At 47.2% G+C, this 23,402-nt stretch overlaps 3 protein-coding genes across 4 annotated transcripts in view; 1 reads left to right on the plus strand and 2 right to left on the minus strand.

The window, feature by feature from the left end:
* The first annotated feature begins 122 nt into the window (after positions 1-122).
* Positions 123-15,797, plus strand: LOC121543270 (phosphoinositide 3-kinase regulatory subunit 4). 2 transcript variants are annotated; one of them, XM_045208451.1, is made up of 20 exons: positions 123-394; positions 1,255-1,998; positions 2,170-2,303; positions 2,432-3,050; positions 3,173-3,307; positions 3,405-3,626; positions 4,320-4,493; positions 4,610-4,755; positions 6,963-7,166; positions 7,304-7,505; positions 7,835-7,855; positions 8,848-8,945; positions 9,089-9,311; positions 9,505-9,670; positions 13,557-13,721; positions 14,014-14,225; positions 14,408-14,539; positions 14,656-14,845; positions 15,050-15,170; positions 15,364-15,797. In XM_045208451.1, exons 2-20 carry the CDS (start codon positions 1,281-1,283, stop codon positions 15,532-15,534), a joined length of 4,053 nt encoding a protein of 1,350 aa, XP_045064386.1. In that variant the 5' UTR covers positions 123-394; positions 1,255-1,280; the 3' UTR covers positions 15,535-15,797. The 2 variants fall into 2 exon arrangements, with proteins under 2 accessions (XP_045064386.1, XP_045064387.1); XM_045208452.1 differs by lacking the exon at positions 7,835-7,855.
* Positions 15,798-19,564: 3,767 nt separating this feature from the next.
* Positions 19,565-22,052, minus strand: LOC123482085 (tissue factor pathway inhibitor-like). Its single transcript, XM_045208355.1, has 3 exons — positions 21,742-22,052; positions 21,296-21,343; positions 19,565-20,287 (listed from the first exon to the last, which is right to left on the minus strand). Exons 1-3 carry the CDS (start codon positions 21,893-21,895, stop codon positions 20,112-20,114), a joined length of 378 nt encoding a protein of 125 aa, XP_045064290.1. The 5' UTR covers positions 21,896-22,052; the 3' UTR covers positions 19,565-20,111.
* LOC121543269 (collagen alpha-6(VI) chain-like) overlaps positions 22,050-23,402 on the minus strand; it is a 31,146-nt gene continuing 29,793 nt past the window's right edge. The window contains exons 36-37 of the mRNA XM_045208292.1: positions 22,728-23,399; positions 22,050-22,567 (exon numbers count right to left, since the gene is read on the minus strand). Of these exons, the coding sequence (XP_045064227.1) occupies positions 22,050-22,567; positions 22,728-23,399 (1,190 nt within the window). The remainder of the gene's footprint in view (positions 22,568-22,727; positions 23,400-23,402) is intronic.

The raw sequence follows: 23,402 nt of genomic DNA on the forward strand, positions 1-23,402 counted from the left end.
AGATATTGCTTTCACATCTACTTTGTGTTTTATAAAAAGTGAAACCTAGAACCGGAAGTGACGTTTGTTTATGTGTGTGTGCATTCTGCGGAGGGATATTATCTTTTTTTTTTTTTTTTTTTTCTTACAGGATTTTACAGGAAATGTTACTTTCCTTCAGCTGTCAACTGAACCAACAGAACAAGCTACATCTCGACGCACAATTTATATTTTTCTCAAATGGAGTCGTCTTAGCAAAATGCATGGGAATGACATATTAGAACCGATTGAGTTAGCTAGATGCTAACTAGCTACGAAGCCGAACAATACTACGCCGCATCTCAACCATCTGGTAAACAATACCCTGCACTGTAATTTCATCAACGTCACGTGCATTTTATGTTCGATTTGTATTGTAAGTATATAAAACTGCATGTACTTTTCGGTTGTTATGTATTGTTTTTCTTTGTTTAGGAAACTGACATATTCATGTAACAATGGTAAGTTATTGCACTGTCATCATCACAGTGTACGGTCCTCACATGATGAAGCAATGCATATGACCCAATTTTCATGGCAGAGTAAGTAGCACTAAACGAGTTTGAAAACAGCTAACTAGATAACAATTTGTAGGCACAGTTAGTGTTTACCTAGCTATGTTATTTACATTTAGACATTCCGTTGTTGATAGCCCACCTCTGTGATTGCTCTCTGCAATTGTGTTGCAAATCCTCGCTGCTTCAGAAAGCTTTATTTAGTACATGATTTGTCATACATGGCTTTATTGTATGGGGAGGGTTTCCCGGCTAGGTTTATTGCTTAATTATAAGCCGGGTAGTTTGGATACTGGATGCTGATTGGCTAAAACAGCATTCTGCCGTGTGTATGTGAGACCTTATACCATGACATTTACAATGAAAGCCGTGTTATATGAGACCATATACCACGGGTATGACAAAACATTTATTTTTGCTGCTCTAATTACGTTTGTAACCAGTTTATAATAGCAATAAGGCACCTCGGGGGTTTGTGGTATATGGCCAATATACCACGGCTAAGGGCTGTATCCAGGCACTCCGCATTGTGTCGTGCTTAAGAACAGCCCTTAGCCATGGTATATTGCCCATATACCACACCCCATCGGGCATTATTGCTTAATTATGCAATAGGTAGGAAATTATGTTAGGTTGTATTGGCTGATCTGATAGCCATCCGCGAACTGTTACAATTCTTATTTTGGCAAACTTTTGACTGTTCATGTCTATGTCAACCCAGGACCCGGGTCAGAGTGTATCAGAACCATGGGGAATCAGCTGGCAGGGATCGCTCCCGCCCAGATCCTATCTGTCGACAGCTACTTCTCTGATATCCATGATCACGAGTATGACAAGAGCCTGGGCAGCACGCGCTTCTTCAAGGTGGCACGCGCCAAGCACAGGGAAGGCCTGGTGGTGGTGAAGGTGTTTGCCATCCAGGACCCATCTCTACCTCTCACCAGCTACAAGCAGGAGCTGGAGGAGCTAAAGATCAGACTACATTCCTGCCAGAACTGCCTGCCCTTCCAGAAGGCCTCCCTCACTGAGAAAGCAGCCATCCTCTTCCGCCAGTACGTCCGGGACAACTTGTATGATCGCATCAGCACGCGACCCTTCCTCAACAATGTAGAGAAGCGCTGGCTAGCCTTCCAGATCCTCACCGCCGTAGACCAGGCGCACAAATCGGGCGTGCGCCACGGTGACATTAAGACCGAGAATGTGATGGTGACCAGCTGGAACTGGGTGCTGCTCACAGACTTTGCCAGCTTCAAGCCCACCTATCTGCCCGAGGACAACCCAGCTGACTTTAATTACTTCTTTGACACATCTCGACGGAGGACATGTTACATCGCCCCCGAGAGGTTTGTGGATGGGAGTATGTTCACCACAGACAGTGACCAGAATACCCCTCTGGTGGACCTCACCAGCAACAGCCAGAGGAGCAGGGGAGAGCTCAAACAGGTCATGGATATCTTCTCAGCAGGTAACTTTCATAGCTGAAACATATAGATATTTTCTGTTCAGGGGCAATAGAGAGAGATAGGTGGATGCCATGGACTCGTCCAATTTACTAGTAGTTGTAGGTTCGACATTGAGTGTTTAATCATCTAATGTACATTCCCCTTCCCTGACTGTTATTTCATGTGTTTTTCAGGTTGTGTGATCGCAGAACTCTTCACAGAGGGAGTACCACTGTTCGATCTCTCCCAACTTCTGGCGTATCGCAAAGGACACTTCCAGACAGAGCACGTTCTCATGAAAATAGAAGACCGTTACATCAGAGAGCTAGTAATAGTCAATATGTTTTGTTTGTAGATGAAGACGTTCTTGTGAAATACTAAATTCATCCTGAGCACCAATTCTTAAGTGTACCGCTGTCTCCTGGTAACCACCAAAACTCTCTTTTCACCTCCTAGGTGGCCCAGATGGTGCAGCGGGAGCCGGAGAAGCGTCTAACTGCGGAGGAGTACCTGAAGCAGCAGAGAGGTAATGCCTTCCCAGACATCTTCTACACCTTCCTGCAGCCCTACATGGCCCAGTTTGCCAAGGAGACCTTCCAGTCGGCAGACGAGCGTGTGCTGGTCATCCGCAAGGACCTGGACAACATCCTCCATAACCTCCGCGGGGGAGGGCCAGGCGGGTCCTCGGAGAAGCGTGAGAAGGGGGACCAGGAGTCGGGTGTGGTGTCGGCCAAGGAGGAGCAGGGCCTGGTGGTGCTGGTGTCTGTCATCACCTCCTGCCTCCAGACGCTGCGTTCCTGTGACTCCAAGCTGGCGGCTCTGGAGCTGGTGCTGCATCTGGCGGGCCGCCTTAGGGTGGAGACGCTGCTGGACCGCATCACGCCATACCTGCTGCACTTCTGCAGCGACCCGGCGCCGCGGGTTAGGGCCCAGGCTGTGCACACCCTAGCCAAGGTGCTGGCACTGGTGAAGGAGGTTCCCCGTAACGATGTCAACATCTACCCCGAGTACATCCTGCCGGGCATTGCCCACCTGGCGCAGGACGATGCCACCATCGTCAGGCTGGCATACGCAGGTCAGTTGGGTTGACAATGACTACGGGTCGCTCTAAATGTGATTACACACCTAATAGTCCAAAGGTTGACAGTGTTTATGTTGTTTGTAATGCCTAGTCATTCCCCCCTCTCCTTTTCTCAGAGAACATAGCCCACCTGGCTGAGACAGCTTTGCGGTTTTTAGAGCTTGTTCAGGAGAATAACCTGAATATGGAGCACGACTTGAACGGAGAGGACACAGAGGACACCCTCCATCCCAACGAGAACTACGACTCTGGTAATTTTAAGGCCTCCTCTCTCTCAAATATCAGCTCGGAGGTAGAGCTCCCTTGGAAAAATTATATTCTGTTCTGACTTCCTGTTCCTCCTGACAGAGCTGCAGGCGCTGCATGAGATGGTACAGCAGAAGGTGGTTACGTTACTGAGCGACTCAGAGAACATCGTCAAGCAGTCTCTGATGGAGAACGGCATCACGCGGCTCTGCGTGTTCTTCGGCCGGCAGAAGGCCAACGACGTGCTCCTGTCCCACATGATCACCTTCCTGAATGACAAGAATGACTGGCACCTCCGGGGAGCCTTCTTCGACAGCATCGTGGGTAAGGGGCAGGACTGTGCCACAGACACGGTGCCCACACTTAGTCACTCAAATACGCTAATGGATAAAAGCTGGATGTGTACATGCAGGAAGTCTCATAGATACAGACATAGAATGTATTTTCTCTCCATTGACCCCTGTCTTTCTATTTGCGCTCTCTTCTGCCTCCCCCCTCCCTCTTGGTCTCTGTCTTTTACTTTTCTCTTTTACTCTCTCTCCCTCTCTACATCTCTCCCTCTCTCTCTCCCTCTCTTTACATCTCTCCCTCTCTCTCTCTCCCTCTCTTTACATCTCTCTCTCTCCCTCTCTTTACATCTCTCTCTCCCTCTCTTTACATCTCTCTCTCTCCCTCTCTTTACATCTCTCTCTCTCCCTCTCTTTCCATCTCTCTCTCCCTCTCTTTCCATCTCTCTCTCCCTCTCTTTCCATCTCTCTCTCTCTCTCTCCCTCTCTTTCCATCTCTCCCTCTCTCTCTCCCTCTCTTTCCATCTCTCCCTCTCTCCCTCTCTTTCCATCTCTCTCTCTCCCTCTCTTTCCATCTCTCCCTCTCTCCCTCTCTTTCCATCTCTCTCTCTCCCTCTCTTTCCCTCTCTCCCTCTCTCTCTCTCCCTCTCTTTCCATCTCTCCCTCTCTCTCTCTCCCTCTCTTTCCATCTCTCCCTCTCTCTCTCTCCCTATCTCTCCATTTCCTCCAGGTGTGGCGGCGTACGTGGGCTGGCAGAGCTCGTCCATCCTGAAGCCCCTCCTGCAGCAGGGTCTGAGTGACGCGGAGGAGTTTGTCATCTACAAGGCCCTCAACGCTCTCACCTGCATGTGCCAGCTGGGCCTGCTGCAGAAACCACACATCTACGAGTTTGTCAGTGACATTGGTGAGAGAGGGTAGAGAGGGGCTTAAAGACGGCAGTGGAAGGAGAGTGTTATTACTATTTGGCCATGTAAAAAAGGCACTTTTTGTGATTAACTTTTCCCCCCTTATTTTGAAAAGCCCCATTCCTGTGCCACCCCAACCTGTGGATCCGCTACGGGGCGGTGGGCTTCATCACTGTGGTGGCCCAGCACCTCAACATAGCAGACGTCTACTGCAAACTGATGCCTCACCTCAACCCCTTCATCACCCAGCCCATCATACAGGTAGGACTTCTACACACGCTCACTTACCATCTTCATGTGTAACACATTGAAAGAATCTCCCAGACTCGTATTAAATTATGTTAAACTGTGCTATGTTATGGTGTGCTGTACGGTGCTATGCTATGTTATGGTGTGCTGAACTGTGCTATGCTATGTTATGGTGTGCTGAACTGTGCTATGCTATGTTATGGTGTGCTGAACTGTGCTATGCTAGGTTATGGTGTGCTGAACCACTTCTATGCTCGCTTCGAGGCAAGCAACACTGAAGCATGCATGAGAGCACCAGCTGTTCCGGATGACTATGTGATCACGCTCTCCGTAGCCGATGTGAGTAAGACTTTTAAGCAGGTCAACATTCACAAGGCCGCAGGGCCAGACGGACTACCAGGACGTGTACTCCGAGCATGTGCTGACCAACTGGCAAGTGTCTTCACTGACATTTTCAACATGTCCCTGACTGAGTCTGTAATACCAACATGTTTCAAGCAGACCACCATAGTCCCTGTGCCCAAGGACTCTAAGATAACCTGCCTAAATGACTACCGACCCGTAGCACTGACGTCTGTAGCCATGAAGTGCTTTGAAAGGCTGGTCATGGCTCACATCAACAGCATTATCCCAGAAACCCTAGACCCACTCCAATTTGCATACCGCCCCAACAGATCCACAGATGATGCAATCTCTATCGCACTCCACACTGCCCTTTCCCACCTGGACAAGAGCAACACCTACGTGAGAATGCTATTCATTGACTACAGCTCAGCATTCAACACCATAGTGCCCTCTAAGCTCATCACTAAGCTAAGGATCCTGGGACTAAACACCTCCCTCTGCAACTGGATCCTGGACTTCCTGACGGGCCGCCCCCAGGTGGTAAGGGTAGGTAACAACACATCTGCCACACTGATCCTCAACACGGGGGCCCCTCAGGGGTGCGTGCTCAGTCCCCTCCTGTACTCTCTGTTCACCCATGACTGCATGGCCAGGCACGACTCCAACACCATCATTAAGTTTGCCGACGACACAACAGTGGTAGGCCTGATCACCCGACAACGATGAGACAGCCTATAGGGAGGAGGTCAGAGATCTGGCCGTGTGGTGCCAGGACAACAACCTCTCCCTCAACGTGACCAAGACAAAGGAGATGATTGTGGACTACAGGAAAAAAAAGAGGACTGAGCACGCCCCCATTCTCATCGACGGGGCTGTAGTGGAACAGGTTGAGAGCTTCAAGTTCCTTGGTGTCCACATCACCAACGAACTATCATGGTCCAAACACACCAAGACAGTCGTGAAGAGGGCACGACAAAGCCTATTCCCCCTCAGGAGACTAAAAAGATTTGGCATGGGTCCTCAGATCCTCAAAAAATTCTACAGCTGCACCATCGAGAGCATCCTGACTGGTTGCATCACCGCCTGGTATGGCAACTGCTTGGCCTCCGACCGCAAGGCACTACAGAGGGTAGTGCGTACGGCCCAGTACATCACTGGGGCAAAGCTTCCTGCCATCCAGGACCTCTATACCAGGCGGTGTCAGAGGAAGGCCCTCAAAATTGTCAAAGACTCCAGCCACCCTAGTCATAGACTGTTCTCTCTGCTACCGCACGGCAAGCGGTACCGGAGTGCCAAGTCTAGGTCCAAAATACTTCTCAACAGCTTCTACCCCCAAGCCATAAGACTCCTGAACAGCTAATCATGGCTACCCGGACTATTTGCACTGCCCCCCCCACCCCATCCTTTTTACGCTGCTGCTACTCTGTTAAGTATTTATGCATAGTCACTTTAACTCTACCCACATGTACATATTACCTCAACTACCTCAACTAGCCGGTGCCCCCGCACATTGACTCTGCAACGGTACCCCCCTGTATATATAGCCTCCCTACTGTCACTTTATTTTACTTCTGCTCTTTTTTTTCTCAACACTTTTTTTGTTGTTGTTTTATTTTATTTCACCTTTTATATAACCAGGTAAGCCAGTTGAGAACAAGTTTTTTTTTTCTCAACACTTTTTTGTTGTTGTTTTATTTTAAAAATAAATGCACTGTTGGTTAAGGGCTGTAAGTAAGCATTTCACTGTAATGTCTGCACCTGTTGTATTCGGCGCATGTGACCAATAAAATTTGATTTGATTTGAACTGTGCTATGCTAGGTTATGGTGTGCTGTACTGTGCTATTCTGTGTTAAATTAGGCTGTTTCCTCTCAGATTGATAAAGAGATAGTGCTGCTGAGTGTGCTGAAGGAGCCAGTGAGCCGCTCCATCTTCGACTACTCCCTGCGCTCCAAAGACATCGGCAGCCTCTTCCGCCACCTGCTGCTGCGGCAGAAGAAGCGCAGCGGCTCACTCCCAGAATGCCCCATTCCGGAGGACCCCGCCATCGCCCAGCTGCTTAAGAAACTGCTCTCGCAGGTCAGAGGGCGGGGGTGATGTGTCTCGATGTGACATGGATGGGAAATGTATGTTCTCCATATAATGCACAACTTTTGACCATTATTGTTATGATGATGATCAACGATGATGATGATGATGATAATTGATTATTCTAGGGGATGACGGAGGCTGAAGAGGACAAGCTGCTAGCACTGAAGGACTTCATGCTCAAGTCCAACAAGGCCAAGGCCAACATGGGAGACCAGAGCCACCTGGGGGAGGCGGTCCAGAGTGGGGTCATTGACCTGGCCACGCTGGGCATCATGGGACGTCAGGTGGACCTGGTCAAACCCAAACAGGAGGCCGAGGACAAGCGAGGTAGGGACGCCACTGCCACCTGGTGGTCAAAGTACACCCCTGTAATAGCAGAGATGGTTACACAAACCCAAAAGCTGCATTTACACAGACCACACAATTCTGATCTTTTGGCCAATTTTTGTCAAAAGAGCTAATCTGATTGGTAAAAAGACTAATTAGTGAAACAAAATATTGGAAATGGGCTGCCTGTGTAAACACAGCCAAATTGACCCTTAGCCTTAAGACACTTGTGTGTGTATAGACACTGAAAGGATTGGATAGGTTGATATTATAGTTGATATATTCTCACCATGTTTGATGTCAATGACTTGTCGTTTATCTGTTTGCAGACTTCATCGCCACAGCATCTGGTATATTGCTGGTGTGGTTTTGCCTGTAATGATGTGCATTACAAATAATCCCATCCAGACATCATTTCCCCCAGATTACCCACATCGCTTCATTACATTTAATTCATTTGATGGGTAAAACTGCATCAGGAGAAGCAGAGTTTTCACATTTTCTCATGACCTCTCTAGCTGTCTACCAATGACAGAGCAGTACATGTTAGTGTTCAGCACATACACATCTCCTTTTCCCTGTAATCAAATAAAATGTCAGACTGGCCTTGAGTTCTGTTAACATACCAGGCAGACTCCCCTTAGGGGCATCAATATTTGTTAAAAAGACATGTGTGCTCTCTGGCAGTAGTGTAAACAATGGATCTAAGGCCCTTAGTCTGCTTAAGTAACACTATACCAGTTAAATCCCATATGGGTCTAGAGATTAGATTCCATGGTATTCAATATAAAGTATTTATTCAAGCACATACTGAAAGATTGTGTTGTGTATCTACGCCATAGGGATAACAGGTATATTAACATCTAACATCTTTGGTGTTTTGGAGTGTTTTTTCATAGACACTGTTAGTAGCTTGTCTGACATAACTTACCGTGGGCTAAGAGTGACTGTGTGTTGCAGCTGGTATGTTTCAATCGCATGGAACTGTCCTTTTGGAGTGTTGGACTGCTGCTGGTGACTAATTTAACTACTCACCCTAACATGTCCTGTGATTAGCATATCTCCCAGCTCCAACTGCTTCGTGTAGTCTGGTGGTCTTAACCTGTTGTATCTGCATTGGCCTTCAACTCCTTTAATGCCTGCCATCTCCCATTGGTATTTTCATTAGACGTTAGAAACCGTAGTGCCTTCTCCATGGCTTATTGGAATAGCTGAAAATTGGTAGGCCCCTTCAACTTAATGGCTATTCAATCCAACAGTCCCCAAGCTTTTGACCTCCAGCTGATTGCTTCTTAACTAGTGTTTCTTAGCTTTTTCTTGGTTTTTTTCTCTCTCGCTTCAGCACGGAAACACACCAAACAGGACTCAAACATGAATGAAGAGTGGAAGAGCATGTTTGGCTCTCAGGAGCCAGCGGCTACAGCACCACAGCCCCCGACGGTACATAACGGGTTAACCTATGATGTCTGTAGCGGGGGGCGCGAGGGTTGAATGATCGACCGATTGATTGATATACTAAGTGATTGATTTAATAGCCTGGTCCAGTCTGGTAGTCTATCTTCTATCTCTGTGTACTCCACCAGGTGCCTGAAGGGGCGGGGACTCAGACCAGGAAGAGCACAGCCTCCCCTGGTGTCCCTGTGGGGCAGTCTGCAGGCGCAGTCTCCACCTACCAGCGTCGTCTCAACACGTGCAAGGCGGAGCTTCAACATCTGGTGCAGCAGAAGAGGGAACAGTGCAGCGCAGAGCGCATGGCCAAGCAGATGATGGAGAGCGCTGAATGGGAGAGCCGTCCGCCTCCGCCAGGTAAAGTAGTGCCACTGACACAACAGGCTAGGCCATAATCACTCCACAAGTGATTCTTTTTTGGTCATTGTATTATTGAATATACCACTAGCGGTGTGTTTCTTGCCAATTTGGATTAAGCACAGCAGAAATGTCAACAAGCAGTAGGGTTAGTCGGGGCCCGTCCACATTGTGTTGTTGTTTTGTTCTGCAGGGTGGCACCCTAAGGGTCTTCTAGTGGCCCACCTCCATGAGCACAAGTCTGCTGTCAACCGTATCCGTGTGTCAGACGAGCACTCCATCTTCGCCACGGCCTCCAACGACGGCACCGTCAAGGTCTGGGACAGCCAGAAGATGGAGGGCAAAACCACCACCACCAGGTATGCTAACCAAGTAGTAACCAATAACCAACCAGTTAACCAAGTAGTAACCAACAACCAACCAGTTAACCAAGTAGTAATCAACAACCAACCAGTTAACCAAGTAGTAACCAACAACCAACCAGTTAATCAAGTAGTTGTGGTTGCCTCCCCTTTTTTTTGTTTAATGAGAGAGAGAAGAGAGAATGTTTTTTTCAACAGTACAAGTGGCAGCAACATGCTGAATTGTGAGTGCAAAAAAATGATGTTCATCAACTGTTCAGCAGGCGAACCATGGTTGGGATGGCGCTGCAACCGAAACGCTCAGTCCTGCTGTGGATCAGCTCCAGTTTAGCTAAAGCTGGAATCCGTAGCAGTGAAACTGACACGCCCGTTCGCGGTATTACAACAACAAAGACGTTACTTCAAACAACGAACATCGTTTTTTTTTCCCTCGGACTTCATTGCACGTCATTGAACGCGCGATAGAACAGCAGATTATGTACTATGATTTTTGTTTACCACGATGCAGGATGCTCCACATTTCAAAAACAATAACAAATGTGCCTGCGCCTGCGGCCACCAGTGGCACTGTTTCACCTTATGCAGATCTCAGCTTTAAGGAGTGGTTCTGGTGTAGACTTAGACCATCATTGGGGTGGGAGCATATGGCAGAAGGGATCATATTTTAGAAGTGATCTTACAAAGGATCTTGAGACTTTCTCAGCGTGTGTAGAGTGATGGTAGGTCCATATTGGTGTGTGTAGTGATGGTAGGTCCAGATTGGTGTGTGGTGATGGTAGGTCCAAATTGGTGTGTGTAGATGGTAGGTCCAGATTGGTGTGTGTGGTGATGGTAGGTCCAGATTGGTGTGTGTAGTGATGGTAGGTCCAGATTGGTGTGTAGTGATGGTAGGTCCAGATTGGTGTGTGGTGATGGTAGGTCCAGATTGGTGTGTGTGGTGATGGTAGGTCCAGATTGGTGTGTGTGGTGATGGTAGGTCCAGATTGGTGTGTGTGGTGATGGTAGGTCCAGATTGGTGTGTGGTGATGGTAGGTCCATATTGGTGTGTGTGGTGATGGTAGGTCCAGATTGGTGTGTAGTGATGGTAGGTCCAGATTGGTGTGTGGTGATGGTAGGTCCAGATTGGTGTGTGTGGTGATGGTAGGTCCAGATTGGTGTGTAGTGATGGTAGGTCCAGATTGGTGTGTAGTGATGGTAGGTCCAGATTGGTGTGTGGTGATGGTAGGTCCAGATTGGTGTGTGTGGTGATGGTAGGTCCAGATTGGTGTGTGTGGTGATGGTAGGTCCAGATTGGTGTGTGTGGTGATGGTAGGTCCAGATTGGTGTGTGTGGTGATGGTAGGTCCAGATTGGTGTGTAGTGATGGTAGGTCCAGATTGGTGTGTGGTGATGGTAAGTCCAGATTGGTGTGTGTGGTGATGGTAGGTCCAGATTGGTGTGTGTGGTGATGGTAGGTCCAGATTGGTGTGTAGTGATGGTAGGTCCAGATTGGTGTGTGGTGATGGTAGGTCCAGATTGGTGTGTGTAGTGATGGTAGATCCAGACTGGTGTGTGTAGTGATGGTAGGTCCAGATTGGTGTGTGTGGTGATGGTAGGTCCAGATTGGTGTGTGTAGTGATGGTAGATCCAGACTGGTGTGTGTAGTGATGGTAGGTCCAGATTGGTGCATTTGTCTGAGTAGGTGTAGTGTAAGTGTACCCATTAAGCCCACTTCCTTATCTTTAAGATAAAAAAATGTGTGACACCAGAAACAAAATTGTAGACCTGCACCAGGCTGGAAAGACTGAATCTGCAATAGGTAAGCAGCTTGGTTTGAAAAAATCAACTGTGGGAGCAATTATTAGGAAATGGAAGACATACAAGACCACTGATAATCTCCCTCGATCTGGTGCTCCACGCAAGATCTCACCCCGTGGGGTCAAAATGATCACAAGAACGGTGAGCAAAAATCCCAGAACCATACGGGGGGACCTAGTGAATGACCTGCAGAGAACTGGGACCAAAGTAACAAAGCCTACCATCAGTAACACACTACTCCGCCAGGGACTCAAATCCTGCAGTGCCAGACGTGTCCCCCTGCTTAAGCCAGTACATGTCCAGGCCCGTCTGAAGTTTGCTAGAGTGCATTTGGATGATCCAGAAGAGGATTGGGAGAATGTCATATGGTCAGATGAAACCAAAATAGAACTTTTTGGTAAAAACTCAACTCGTCGTGTTTGGAGGACAAAGAATGCTGAGTTGCATCCAAAGAACACCATACCTACTGTGAATCATGGGGGTGGAAACATCATGCTTTGGGGCTGTTTTTCTGCAAAGGGACCAGGACGACTGATCCGTGTAAAGGAAAGAATGAATGGGGCCATGTATCGTGAGATTTTGAGTGAAAACCTCCTTCCATCAGCATGACAATGATCCCAAACACACCGCCCGGGCAACGAAGGAGTGGCTTCGTAAGAAGCATTTCAAGGTCCTGGAGTGGCCTAGCCAGTCTCCAGATCTCAACCCCATAGAAAATCTTTGGAGGGGAGTTGAAAGTCTGTGTTGCCCAGCGACAGCCCCAAAACATCACTGCTCTAGAGGAGATCTGCATGGAGGAATGGGCCAAAATACCAGCAACAGTGTGTGAAAACCTTGTGAAGACTTACAGAAAACGTTTGACCTGTGTCATTGCCAACAAAGGGTATATAACAAAGTATTGAGAAACTTTTGTTATTGACCAAATACTTATTTTCCACCATAATTTGCAAATAAATTCATTAAAAATCCTACAATGTGATTTTCTGGAAATTTCTTTCTCATTTTGTCTGTCATAGTTGACGTGTACCTATGATGAAAATTACAGGCCTCTCTCATCTTTTTAAGTGGGAGAACTTGCACAATTGGTGGCTGACTAAATACTTTTTTCCCCCACTGTATATATTTTTTAAAGTAAAACTTCACATGAGAGATTCATCTTTCATGTTATCTCCACTTTTTGTATAAATAATTAGGGCAGTATATGTTAGAAATGTCTAAACTTAGATTTTGGTGGGCTTAATAGGGACACTTACCCTAGTTTAGCTGAGTAGGTGGTGAATACCGTTACCAGGATATAGGAGGTGAATACCGTTACCAGGATATAGGAGGTGAATACCGTTACCAGGATATAGGAGGTGAATACCGTTACCAGGATATAGGAGGTGCATACCGTTACCAGGATATAGGAGGTGCATACCGTTACCAGGATATAGGAGGTGCATACCGTTACCAGGATATAGGAGGTGCATACCGTTACCAGGATATAGGAGGTGAATACCGTTACCAGGATATAGGAGGTGAATACCGTTACCAGGAGAGTTACCGTTCATAGAAGGGAATCCGTCAATTGAAATAAATTCATTAGGCCCTAATCTATGGATTTCACATGACTGGGCAGGGGCGCAACCATGAGTGGGCCTGGGAGGGCATAGGCCCAGCCAATTGGAATTCGTTTTTCCCCACAAAAGGGCTGTATTACAGACAGAAATATTCATCAGCACTCAAGACATTTCAGCTTTTCATTTTGAATTAATTAAAACAAAATTCTAAAAACAGAATTCCACTTTGACATGATGGGGTATTGTGTGTTGGACAGTGACACAAAATCTTAATTTAATACATTTTAAATTCAGGCTGTATCATAACAAAATGTGGAAAAAGTCAAGGGGTGTGAATACTTTCTCAAGGTACTGTATATGTAGGTGTTTAAGGCGTCGGAGGAGGAACAGACTTCAGCTCGCCTTTTCACAGATGTGCTCTACTCTGGATAAGAGCGTCTGCTATAAATGACCAAAACGTTGATGGAAAAAGTAATGAACAACAGGCCTCAATCCAACCTGTGTGAATGTTTTGATGCTGTCTTACAGGTCAGTGCTGACGTACTCTCGCATCGGGGGCCACGTGAAGTCGTTGACCTTCTGTCAGGGGTCACATTACCTGGCTGCTGCCTCAGACAACGGTTCCATCCAGCTCCTGGCCATTGAGGCCAACAAGCCTCCCAAATCACCCAAGGTTAACCCATTTCAGACCAGGTATGTACTACCCATCAGGTGTTTATGAAGCATAAAGATGGTTTTATTTACTGTAGTTTATATAATAATAATAATTATTATTATTATTTATTGGCATTATGTAGTGCTTTTCTACGAACTGAGGTACTCCAAGCACTTTACATAGTAAGGGGGGAAACTCACCTCATCCACCACCAATGGACTTGCAGTATAATGTAGTTATCATGATCATGCCGTATCATTTAGATGCCACAGTGTAAATATTTAGTTAGTTATAACTACACAGTAACTGTTATATCGACTGTCCTCTCAGGTTCCTGGACCAGAAGGATGACGGCTGCGTGGTGGACGTCCACCATTTTAATTCTGGAGCCCAATCTGTGCTGGCCTACGCCACGGTGAACGGCTCCCTGGTGGGCTGGGACTTGCGCTCCAACTCCAACGCCTGGACCCTCCGCCACGACCTCCGACTGGGTCTTATCACCTCCTTCACTGTGGACATGCACCAGTGCTGGCTCTGCCTAGGTACGTGGATGTTGGTGTGAGCACGTGGGTGGATGTGGGTCGTGTGTGGTGCATGTCGTGTGTATGAAAAATGTAAATGAATTTAGTCTGAAAACTGTATTGTACTTAAACAGAGTTGTGACTTATCTGACATGCACTTATCAGGAGTCAACTGAATCCCATTCTGATTCTTCCACACACAGGTACAAGCAACGGCACTATGGCATGCTGGGACATGCGGTTCCAGCTCCCCATCTCAAACCACTCCCACCCTGCCCGAGCACGAATCAGACGGCTGCTCATGCACCCGCTCTACCAATCCTCCGTCATCGCTGGTGAGACTCGATGTCATCATATTATTTATCTTTATTAACAAAACCTCAACTTTTTGGGGTCTTTCTTTGAGGGGCAATTCAAACTATTATTTGTGTATTTTGTTGCTGTTTTGTAGCAGTCCAGGGCAACAATGAGGTATCCATGTGGGACATGGAGACTGGGGACAGGAAGTTCACGCTGTGGGCCAGCTCTGCTCCCCCTCTCTCAGAGATGCAGCCGTCCCCCCACAGTGTCCATGGGATCTACTGCAGCCCTGCAGACGGGAACCCCCTCCTCCTCACAGCCGGCTCTGACATGAGAATCAGGTATGGTTGCTATACTCTTGACTGGACTAACCATCCTTCTGATATATTTAACCCAGTTTTGACCACGTATGTTTACTGGATGACATTTTAAGTTTGTGTTTGACGATGTGGCTTAGCCAAGAAGTGTGTTGGATGGCGTTTGCTTTTTTTTTTTTTTTTGTGAGTTGTCTTTTTTCTATACTGTGTGTGTGTGTTTATTCCCAGGTTCTGGGACTTGGCCTACCCAGAGAGGTCCTACATCGTGGCAGGTGGAGCCAATGAACCGCTGCACTGTCCCTCAGTCCTCTACAGCCGCAAGATCATCGAGGGCACCGAGGTTGTACAGGTATGCCCTGATAGGACGGCGGCGGTGTATTCAGTGTATTCCTCTAAGCACCTGGTCCTACAATGAGGTGTTCAATACATCATTTTTGTCCCCGGAGAGCAATTAATTTGCAGCATTATATAAACCTGTATGACTAAGAAACAACAGACAGGTAGAGATTGACCTACATTCCCTGTCCTGTCATTCCCTGCAGGAGATCCACAGCAAACAGAAGAGTGGAGCCACAGAGGACACCCCACGCAGGGGTCCCGAGTCCCTCCCCGTGGGCCACCATGACATCATCACTGACATCGCCACCTTCCAGACCACACAGGGCTTCATCGTCACTTCGTCCAGAGACGGCATCGTCAAAGTCTGGAAATAAATTGCCGCTTTCAGGCCCTCCCACTCTCGCTGATCTACTGTTTTGATCTACTGTTGTAGACTTTTGTACATAATATATTTTAAAGCTAATTAATATAAGAGAAGCTTCTAGAAATCCTGTTGCAAAATATGAGTAGATGTTAACACTTTGTTTGTAATGACATTCACTGAAGTCACAATTATGCAATGCCTGATATCTGTTTGTTAAACTGCTCAAAAGCAACTGTTCAAGAAGTGTCAATAAAGTTTGGTATGATGAATGAACCCTTTATGAACTACTACTTAACTCAGCAAAAAAAGAAATGTCCCTTTTTCAGGACCCTGTCTTTCAAAGATCATTTGTAAAAATCCAAATAACTTCACAGATCTTCATTGTAAAGGGCTTAAACACTGTTTCCCATGCTTGTTCAATGAACCATAAACAATTAATGAACATGCACCTGTGGAACGGTCGTTAAGACACTAACAGCTTACAGACGGCAGGCAATTAAGGTCACAGTTATGAAAACGTAGGACACTAAAGAGGCCTTTCTACTGACTCTGAAAAACACCAAAAGAAAGATGCCCAGGGTCCCTGCTCATCTGCGTGAACGTGCCTTAGGCATTACATTTTACATTTTTAGTCATTTAGCAGACGCTCTTATCCAGAGCGACTTACAGTTAGTGAGTGCATATATATACTATATATATATTTTTTCATACTGGCCCCCTGTGGGAATCGAACCCGCAACCCTGGCGTTGCAAACGCCATGCTCTACCAACTGAGCTACATCCCTGCCGGCCATTGCCTCCCCTACCCTGGATGACGCTGGGCCAATTGTGGGTCTCCCGGTCGCGGCCGGCTACGACAGAGCATGCTGCAAGGAGGCATGAGGACTGCAGATGTGCCAGGGCAATAAATTGCAATGTCCGTACTGTGAGACGCCTAAGACAGTGCTACAGGGAGACAGGACGGACAGCTGATCGTCCTCGCAGTGGCAGACCACGTGTAACAACACCTGCACAGGATCGGTACATCCGAACATCACACCTGCGGGACAGGTACAGGATGGCAACAACAACTGCCCGAGTTATACCAGAACACACAATCCCTCCATCAATGCTCAGACTGTTCGCAATAGGCTGAGAGAGGCTGGACTGAGGGCTTGTAGGCCTGTTGTAAGGCAGGTCCTCACCAGACATCACCGGCAACAATGTCGCTTATGGGCACAAACCCACCGTCGCTGGACCAGACAGGACTGGCAAAAAGTGCTCTTCACTGATGAGTCGCGGTTTTGTCTCACCAGGGGGGATGGTCGGATTTGCGTTTATCGTCGAAGGAATGAGCGTTACACAGAGGCCTGTACTCTGGAGCGGGATCGATTTGGAGGTGGAGGGTCCGTCATGGTCTGGGGCGGTGTGTCACAGCGTCATAGGACTGAGATTGTTGTCATTGCAGGCAATCTCAACGCTGTGCGTTACAGGGAAGACATCCTCCTCCCTCATGTGGTACACTTCCTGCAGGCTCATCCTGACATGACCCTCCAGCATGACAATGCCACCACCCATACTGCTCGTTCTGTGCATGATTTCCTGCAAGACAGGAATGTCAGTGTTCTGCCATGGCCAGCGAAGAGCCCAGATCTCAATCCCATTGAGCACGTCTGGGACCTGTTGGAATGGAGGGTGAGGGCTAGGGCCATTCCCCCAAGAAATGTCTGGGAACTTGCAGGTGCCTTGGTGGAAGAGTGGGGTAACATCTCACAGCAAGAACTGGCAAATCTGGTGCAGTCCATGAGGAGGAGATGCACTGCAGTACTTAATGCAGCTGGTGGCCAGACCAGATACTGACCCCCCCTTTGTTCAGGGACACATTATTCAATTTCTGTTAGTCACATGTCTTTGTAACTTGTTCAGTTTATGTCTCAGTTGGTGAATCTTATGTTCATACAAATATTTACCAATGTTAAGTTTGCTTAAAATAAATGCAGTTGACGTTTCTTTTTTTGCTGAGTTTATGTGTGTCTGTGAGACCCCTTCAGATTATTAACACACAGTATCATAGACAAACAGTAGACTGACAGGACCTAGTCTCATGCCCCGTGGGAGCGACTGCCTTGGTAACACTGTGTGACATGACAACACTGTCGTAATTGCAATTGGAGATGGAAACTCTTGTGACGTGTTTGTGTGTGTGTGTGTGTGTGTGTGCGTGTTTGCATATGGTTGTGTGTGTGAGACACTTCCAGACTCGGTTCGATGACTGTGTGGCACCAGCGAGAATACACACTCCCACGGGTCATGCACGGCTAAATTGGGCTCAGAAGATGTGACACATTATTCAATTTCTGTTAGTCACATGTCTGTGGAACTTGTTCAGTTTATGTCTCAGTTGTTGAGTCTTGTTATGTTCATACAAATATTTACACATGTTAAGTTTGCTGAAAATAAACGCAGTTGACAGTGAGAGGACATTTCTTTTTTTGCTGAGGTTATGAACTCTACAGTATTTATTTAGCACTATAGTCTTCTCTCATAGTCTCAAAGTTGTAACGTTAACAAAACAGGCCTTGACCAGGACTGAAACCAACCCTTGGCATGAACAGTGTCCACATTCTCAAAGCTGTTATCAATGACAACTGTCACAAGTTTTATTTGTATATCAAAACAAAACACACATATCCATTCATGGCAGGATTAATGCAGGGGCTTACTGGGGCTGAAGCCCCCAGACCCAGGCCCGTGGGGGGCCCAATAGGCAGTTTTTAAAAAAGAAATAAGGAAATATATACAGTATATATTATACAGTATATGTATATATTGAGTATTTTTTTTACTGCAACCATGAGAGGACTCAGGAGCCCGCTCTCAATGAGTGTAGACAACCTGCTGCCGCTCTGTTAATCGTCAGATGGGGGGAGGAGAGGAGGTAGGGGGCCCACATGGGTAACTTGGGGGCCCTGCCTTGATTGGGGAACTGACTAATTAAAAAAATTAACTGCATAATAAAGAGAGAGGCAAAAAAAAAAAAAAAAACGTTTTTCAAATCCAGCACAGGAGCTCACACATACATAAAGTGTCTAATAGGGGTGTTAGGCAACCACAAGCTGCCAGAACAGCTTCAATGCGCCTTGGCATAGATTCTACAAGTGGACCTAAACCATGCCAGGAAACTGCACCCCACACCATAAAATATACTTTGTATACCTCCTTTACTTAAAGTGTTTCCTTTATTTAGGCAGTTACCGGTATGCCTATAGTCGGAAAGGCCACAGCTTGGGCAGCATATGCGCCAAATATATGTTACAGCTTGTTGCGTTGTGGCCATAGATTTATAATCCATAGAAGGGTTTTGGAACCTCTTACCCTGGCAATTTGACTGTTAAACTCATGGGTACTAGCAATGGCTGACAGTCCTGATTTGAATGGGAACAGCCATCTATGGAATATATTTCTATGGTTGGTTGCTGCTGTAGGTTTTCCTTTTGCAGATTTAAAAATACAATCGCGGGAAAAACTTACAGTTTGGAAAGCAAATACATACTGCTGAAAGAGAAGACTAATCTGCCTGTAGAACAAATATAAATACATTCCTCAACTCCCAATTTTTTGTGAACAGCAGCACTGTTTTTAAAAGTAGCTCATCTTGAGATAAGCTATTGCCACGACGACGAGTGCATCGGCCACCACTGTGAGTAGCCCATGGCAAAGGGTGGTTACTTTGAAGAATCTAAAATCTAAAATATATTTTGATTTGTTTAACACTTTTTTGGTTACTACATGATTCCATATGTGTTATTTCATAGTTTTGATGTCTTCACTATTATTCTACAATGAAGTAAAAATAAAGAAAAACCCTTGAATGAGTAGCTGTGTCCAAACTTTTGACTGGTACTGTATATGCACATGTATTTCCTTCTAATATTGTACATATCTGGGTGTCTCTTCATTGGCCTGGGCTATTGTTATGATTTCTTAATCCGGCCCTGTATCCATTCAGAATCTATATCAGTAGAATAAGGTCATAAGAGCATCAAAAATAAACTGACCGCTAAGGAATTTGTGCAGTTTTATTTTCAACACTTAGCACCAAATGGTAAAGTTAGAGGAAACAGACACACAGTGCAACAAATCCTATTTACAAACACTGAGCGGATGACATACAACCTGAATTTACAGCTACGGTAAACATCCAAGCTCCAGAAGTTAACAGTGCATTGCCTTTCATAGTGGGATTATTAAGAACACTTGCTATGACTGGAGTGGTGCTTGAGTTGGTTTGGTAGCTGTTGATCTGTGAAATTAGGGTGGAAAATAGCACCAAGGGGTCATACAGGTAGTTTTATTGCTGTAAGGTCATTCTCACAAAAGCATCAGTGCCCTTATGTATGTTTGTTTCATGCCTACATGAGAGTCAAATTTGTTACTTAGGTCTGCTTGAACAGACTTTAATAAAATAGAAAAATATTCATTTTTACCCAAAAGAAGAACAAATAAATGCTAAAGATAAGGCCTAGAGTTATTTATACAGACAGTGCTGTTTTTGATGTTCACACCTTCAGCTCTATTCAGGGTTTTAGATGTGTGGAGTTGTGCGTTTTAATGCTTTCTCCTCAGACAGAGGCCTTCGCAAGCCTCCTGCGTCTCGAAGCGGTTACCGTTGCCGCCACAGCCGCCATACCAGAAACGGGAGCACTCGCTCTGTGTCGTGTCAAAGTACCACTTCAGAGTGTAGTTCTGACAACCTCCCTCGTCCTGTTTGAGGAAACATGCATCTGGGAAAGAGGAGGGAGAGGTAACGGGGCAAAGGAGAGAAATGGGAGAGGATTCAGGGGAAACCAAAAGAGAGAGGGGGAAGGAAAGAGAGGGGGATAGAAAAGAGAGAGGGGAGAGGAAAGAGAGAGGGGAAATGAAAGAGAAAGGGGGGAGGGAAGAGAGAGGAGAGAGGAATGAGAGAGGAGAGAGGAAAAAGAGAGGGGAGAGGAAAGAGAGAGGGGAGAGGAAAAAGAGAGGGGAGAGGAAAGAGAGAGGGGAGAGGAAAGAGAGAGGGGAGAGGACAAAGAGAGGAGAGGATTCAGGAGAAAACAGTGAAAGAGGAGAAAAGAAAGAGAGAGGGGAGAGGAAATAGAGAGGAGAGAGGAAAGAGAGAGGAGAGAGGAAAAAGAGAGGGGAGAGGAAAGAGAGAGGGGAGAGGAAAGAGAGAGGGGAGAGGAAAGAGAGAGAGGGGAGGAAAGAGAGAGGGGAGAGGAAAGAGAGAGGGGAGAAGAAAGAGAGAGGGGAGAGGAAAAAGAGAGGGGAGAGGAAAGAGAGAGGGGAGAGGAAAGAGAGAGGAGAGAGGAAAGAGAGAGGAAAGAGAGAGGAAAGAGAGAGGAGAGAGAAAAGAGAGAGGGGAGAGGAAAGAGAGAGGGGAGAGGAAAGAGAGAGGGGAGAGGACAAAGAGAGGAGAGGATTCAGGAGAAAACAGTGAAAGAGGAGAAATGAAAGAGAGGGGAGAGAGGAAAGAGAGAGGAGAGAGGAAAGAGAGAGGGGAGAGGAAAGAGAGAGGGGAGAGGACAAAGAGAGGAGAGGATTCAGGAGAAAACAGTGAAAGAGGAGAAAGGAAAGAGAGGGGAGAGAGGAAAGAGAGAGGGGAGAGGAAAGAGAGAGGTGAGAGGAAAGAGAGAGGAGAGAGGACAAAGCCAAAGGTTGAGACTCATGCCTTTTACACTATTGTACAGACCCGAGCCTGCTGTCTATTCACATTTATTATTGCATACAAAATTAGAGAGAGATGTGGTCCTTACCCTGGTTAAGAACTATACTTTCCTCTGTCCTCAGGAGGGATGCGTGATCTGTGAACACAGAACATTATAAATCTCTGGTGTAGTGCTGTGAATGATGAGCTCGCAGCTGACACGACAGCAAGAAACAACATGACAACTGAAAAAAATGGCATCAAACCTTTGTCATTTCATTTCTGTAATTGCCATACTGCTTAAACAAGGTTTATTACAGTCACTGATGTTAGGGGTTCAGCTCATTAGAATTATCTTGACTGAAAGCATCCTGATTTGAGAATGCAAATAGAACTAGTGTCCTCTTCTCATGCAGCATGCATTATGTACTTCAGCATTTGACCAACAGTACAACAGCCTTTGTAATTCAGGTTGTGCCTAACAGACCTTTATATCTATGATATCCACATGATGTTCAGTAGAGGTGGTAGCAGTAGAGGGCTGGGGTGACTTACTGTAAGTGCCACACGTCTCGAAGCATTCGTTTTCCGTGCTAAAACGGTTGGCGTTACCGTCGCAACCGCTGTACCAGAAGGGTGAGCATGCACCGAGCTTTGTTAAAGTGCCATCACTGGGCATAGTCCCCGCAGTTGGTGCCACTATCGACATCCAACTTACAGTGAGCTGAAAGCAGAACAAGCGGGTTTGTAAACGAGGAAGGAAGACATGCAGCACGCGGTCGCAAACTGAGACTACTCACGCAGTGGGATACGAGGGGACACGTGAGGGAGAGAGAAATATAAGTTATGATATAACTGTGGGGTTACTGATTACCATTTGAGTTTGGCTGTGGCCGGGGGGGTGAAGTGGCTCCATCTCCCCTGGAGAAGGCATGTATAAGGTCAACCTGGTCAAGAGCTGTCTGAGTCTGAAATACACCTGTGTGCTCCAGGAACTCCCCCTGCTTTGTATCCATGTCCTCCTCCTCTTCCTCTGTCCCCACCTCCCACTCTGCCTGTCCTTGTCCCTGTCCGTGTCCCTTTCCATGTCCCTGTCCGTGTCCGTGTCCGTGTCCCTGTCCGTGTTCCTGTCCGTGTCCCTGTCCGTGTTCCTGTCCTTGTCCTTGTCCGTGTCCGTGTCCGTGTCCGTGTCCGTGTCCCTGTCCGTGTTCCTGTCCGTGTCCCTGTCCGTGTTCCTGTCCTTGTCCGTGTCCGTGTCCGTGTCCGTGTCTCTGTCCGTGTCCCTGTTCCTGTCCCTGTCCGTGTTCCTGTCCGTGTTCCTGTCCCACCATCAGCTCACACTTCAGTTTGAGATGGGCAGGAGGGTAGCTGTTCATTCCCTCTGAAATAGTGTGGGAGGAGTGAGAGCATTAGGACACACGGTAGCACACACAACAACAACTCATTGATCAGAACACATGTTCAAATGTATGATCTGTTCTGGCATAATTATCTCTCCCTCAAGAGACAACCAGATGAAGAAGCATGTTAGTGTTCCTTACTGCTGAGGACCCCGAGGAAGGCTCTGAAGAAGCGCTGTGCGTAGCCTCTCTCCCACTCCTTCACGTGCCACAGATGGAGCAGGTGCTGCTCTGACGGCGTGCTCGCCAACTCTTCCACCTGGGTGCTGTTGTAAAGGTTGCCCACCGTGATCACAAACAGGGAAATGCCCTTACACTTGGCCTTCTGGGAAATGTAGGCCAGCTTGGCCTGGTCCCAGTAGGCTGTCTCGGCCCCCACCACAGCCAGCACCACTCTACTCTTCCTGGGCCTGGTGGCCTTGGGGAACACCTCGGTCAGAGCGTACTCCAGGGTCTGCCCCAGAGACGACACTCCTCCCTGCTGCTGCATGTTCCTCAGGTGTGTCTCTAGACCGATGTGGTGGTGATACTTCTGCAGGTCAAACTCTACCTTGACGGCCTGGGTCAGGGAAGTCTGGGGGAGCAGAGAGCCACTGGTCTGGAGAAGTGCTACCCTGGCACGGCCGTCAGCGACGCCGGGTTTGGGGCTCCAGGCTACCTGCTTCACCACTGAGCCCAGAAGCTCCTGGACACCAGCGTACTGGTCGGCCCGGATCTCCCTTGAACCGTCCACCACCATGGTCAGGTCCATATCCACCACCAGGGGCAGCTGAGCATCAGTAAAGTCACACTCCTGGGCTGGTTTACAGTGGTCTG

This window comes from Coregonus clupeaformis, chromosome 28 (assembly GCF_020615455.1).
Source record: "Coregonus clupeaformis isolate EN_2021a chromosome 28, ASM2061545v1, whole genome shotgun sequence".
Classification (NCBI taxonomy): domain Eukaryota; kingdom Metazoa; phylum Chordata; class Actinopteri; order Salmoniformes; family Salmonidae; genus Coregonus; species Coregonus clupeaformis.

Bases quoted from the DNA above. Each gene is read 5' to 3' on its own strand.
- LOC121543270 (XM_045208451.1), top strand. From the start codon at position 1,281: ATGGGGAATCAGCTGGCAGGGATCGCTCCCGCCCAGATCCTATCTGTC. The intron at 3,627-4,319 runs GTAAGGGGCAGG...CATTTCCTCCAG, and splicing joins CTTCTTCGACAGCATCGTGG to GTGTGGCGGCGTACGTGGGC. The intron at 7,506-7,834 runs GTAGGGACGCCA...ATCTGTTTGCAG, and splicing joins GGAGGCCGAGGACAAGCGAG to ACTTCATCGCCACAGCATCT.
- LOC123482085 (XM_045208355.1), bottom strand. From the start codon at position 21,895: ATGTCGATAGTGGCACCAACTGCGGGGACTATGCCCAGTGATGGCACT. The intron at 21,344-21,741 runs GTAAGTCACCCC...CTGTGTTCACAG, and splicing joins CGAGACGTGTGGCACTTACA to ATCACGCATCCCTCCTGAGG. The intron at 20,288-21,295 runs GTAAGGACCACA...CCTCTTTCCCAG, and splicing joins AAGTATAGTTCTTAACCAGG to ATGCATGTTTCCTCAAACAG.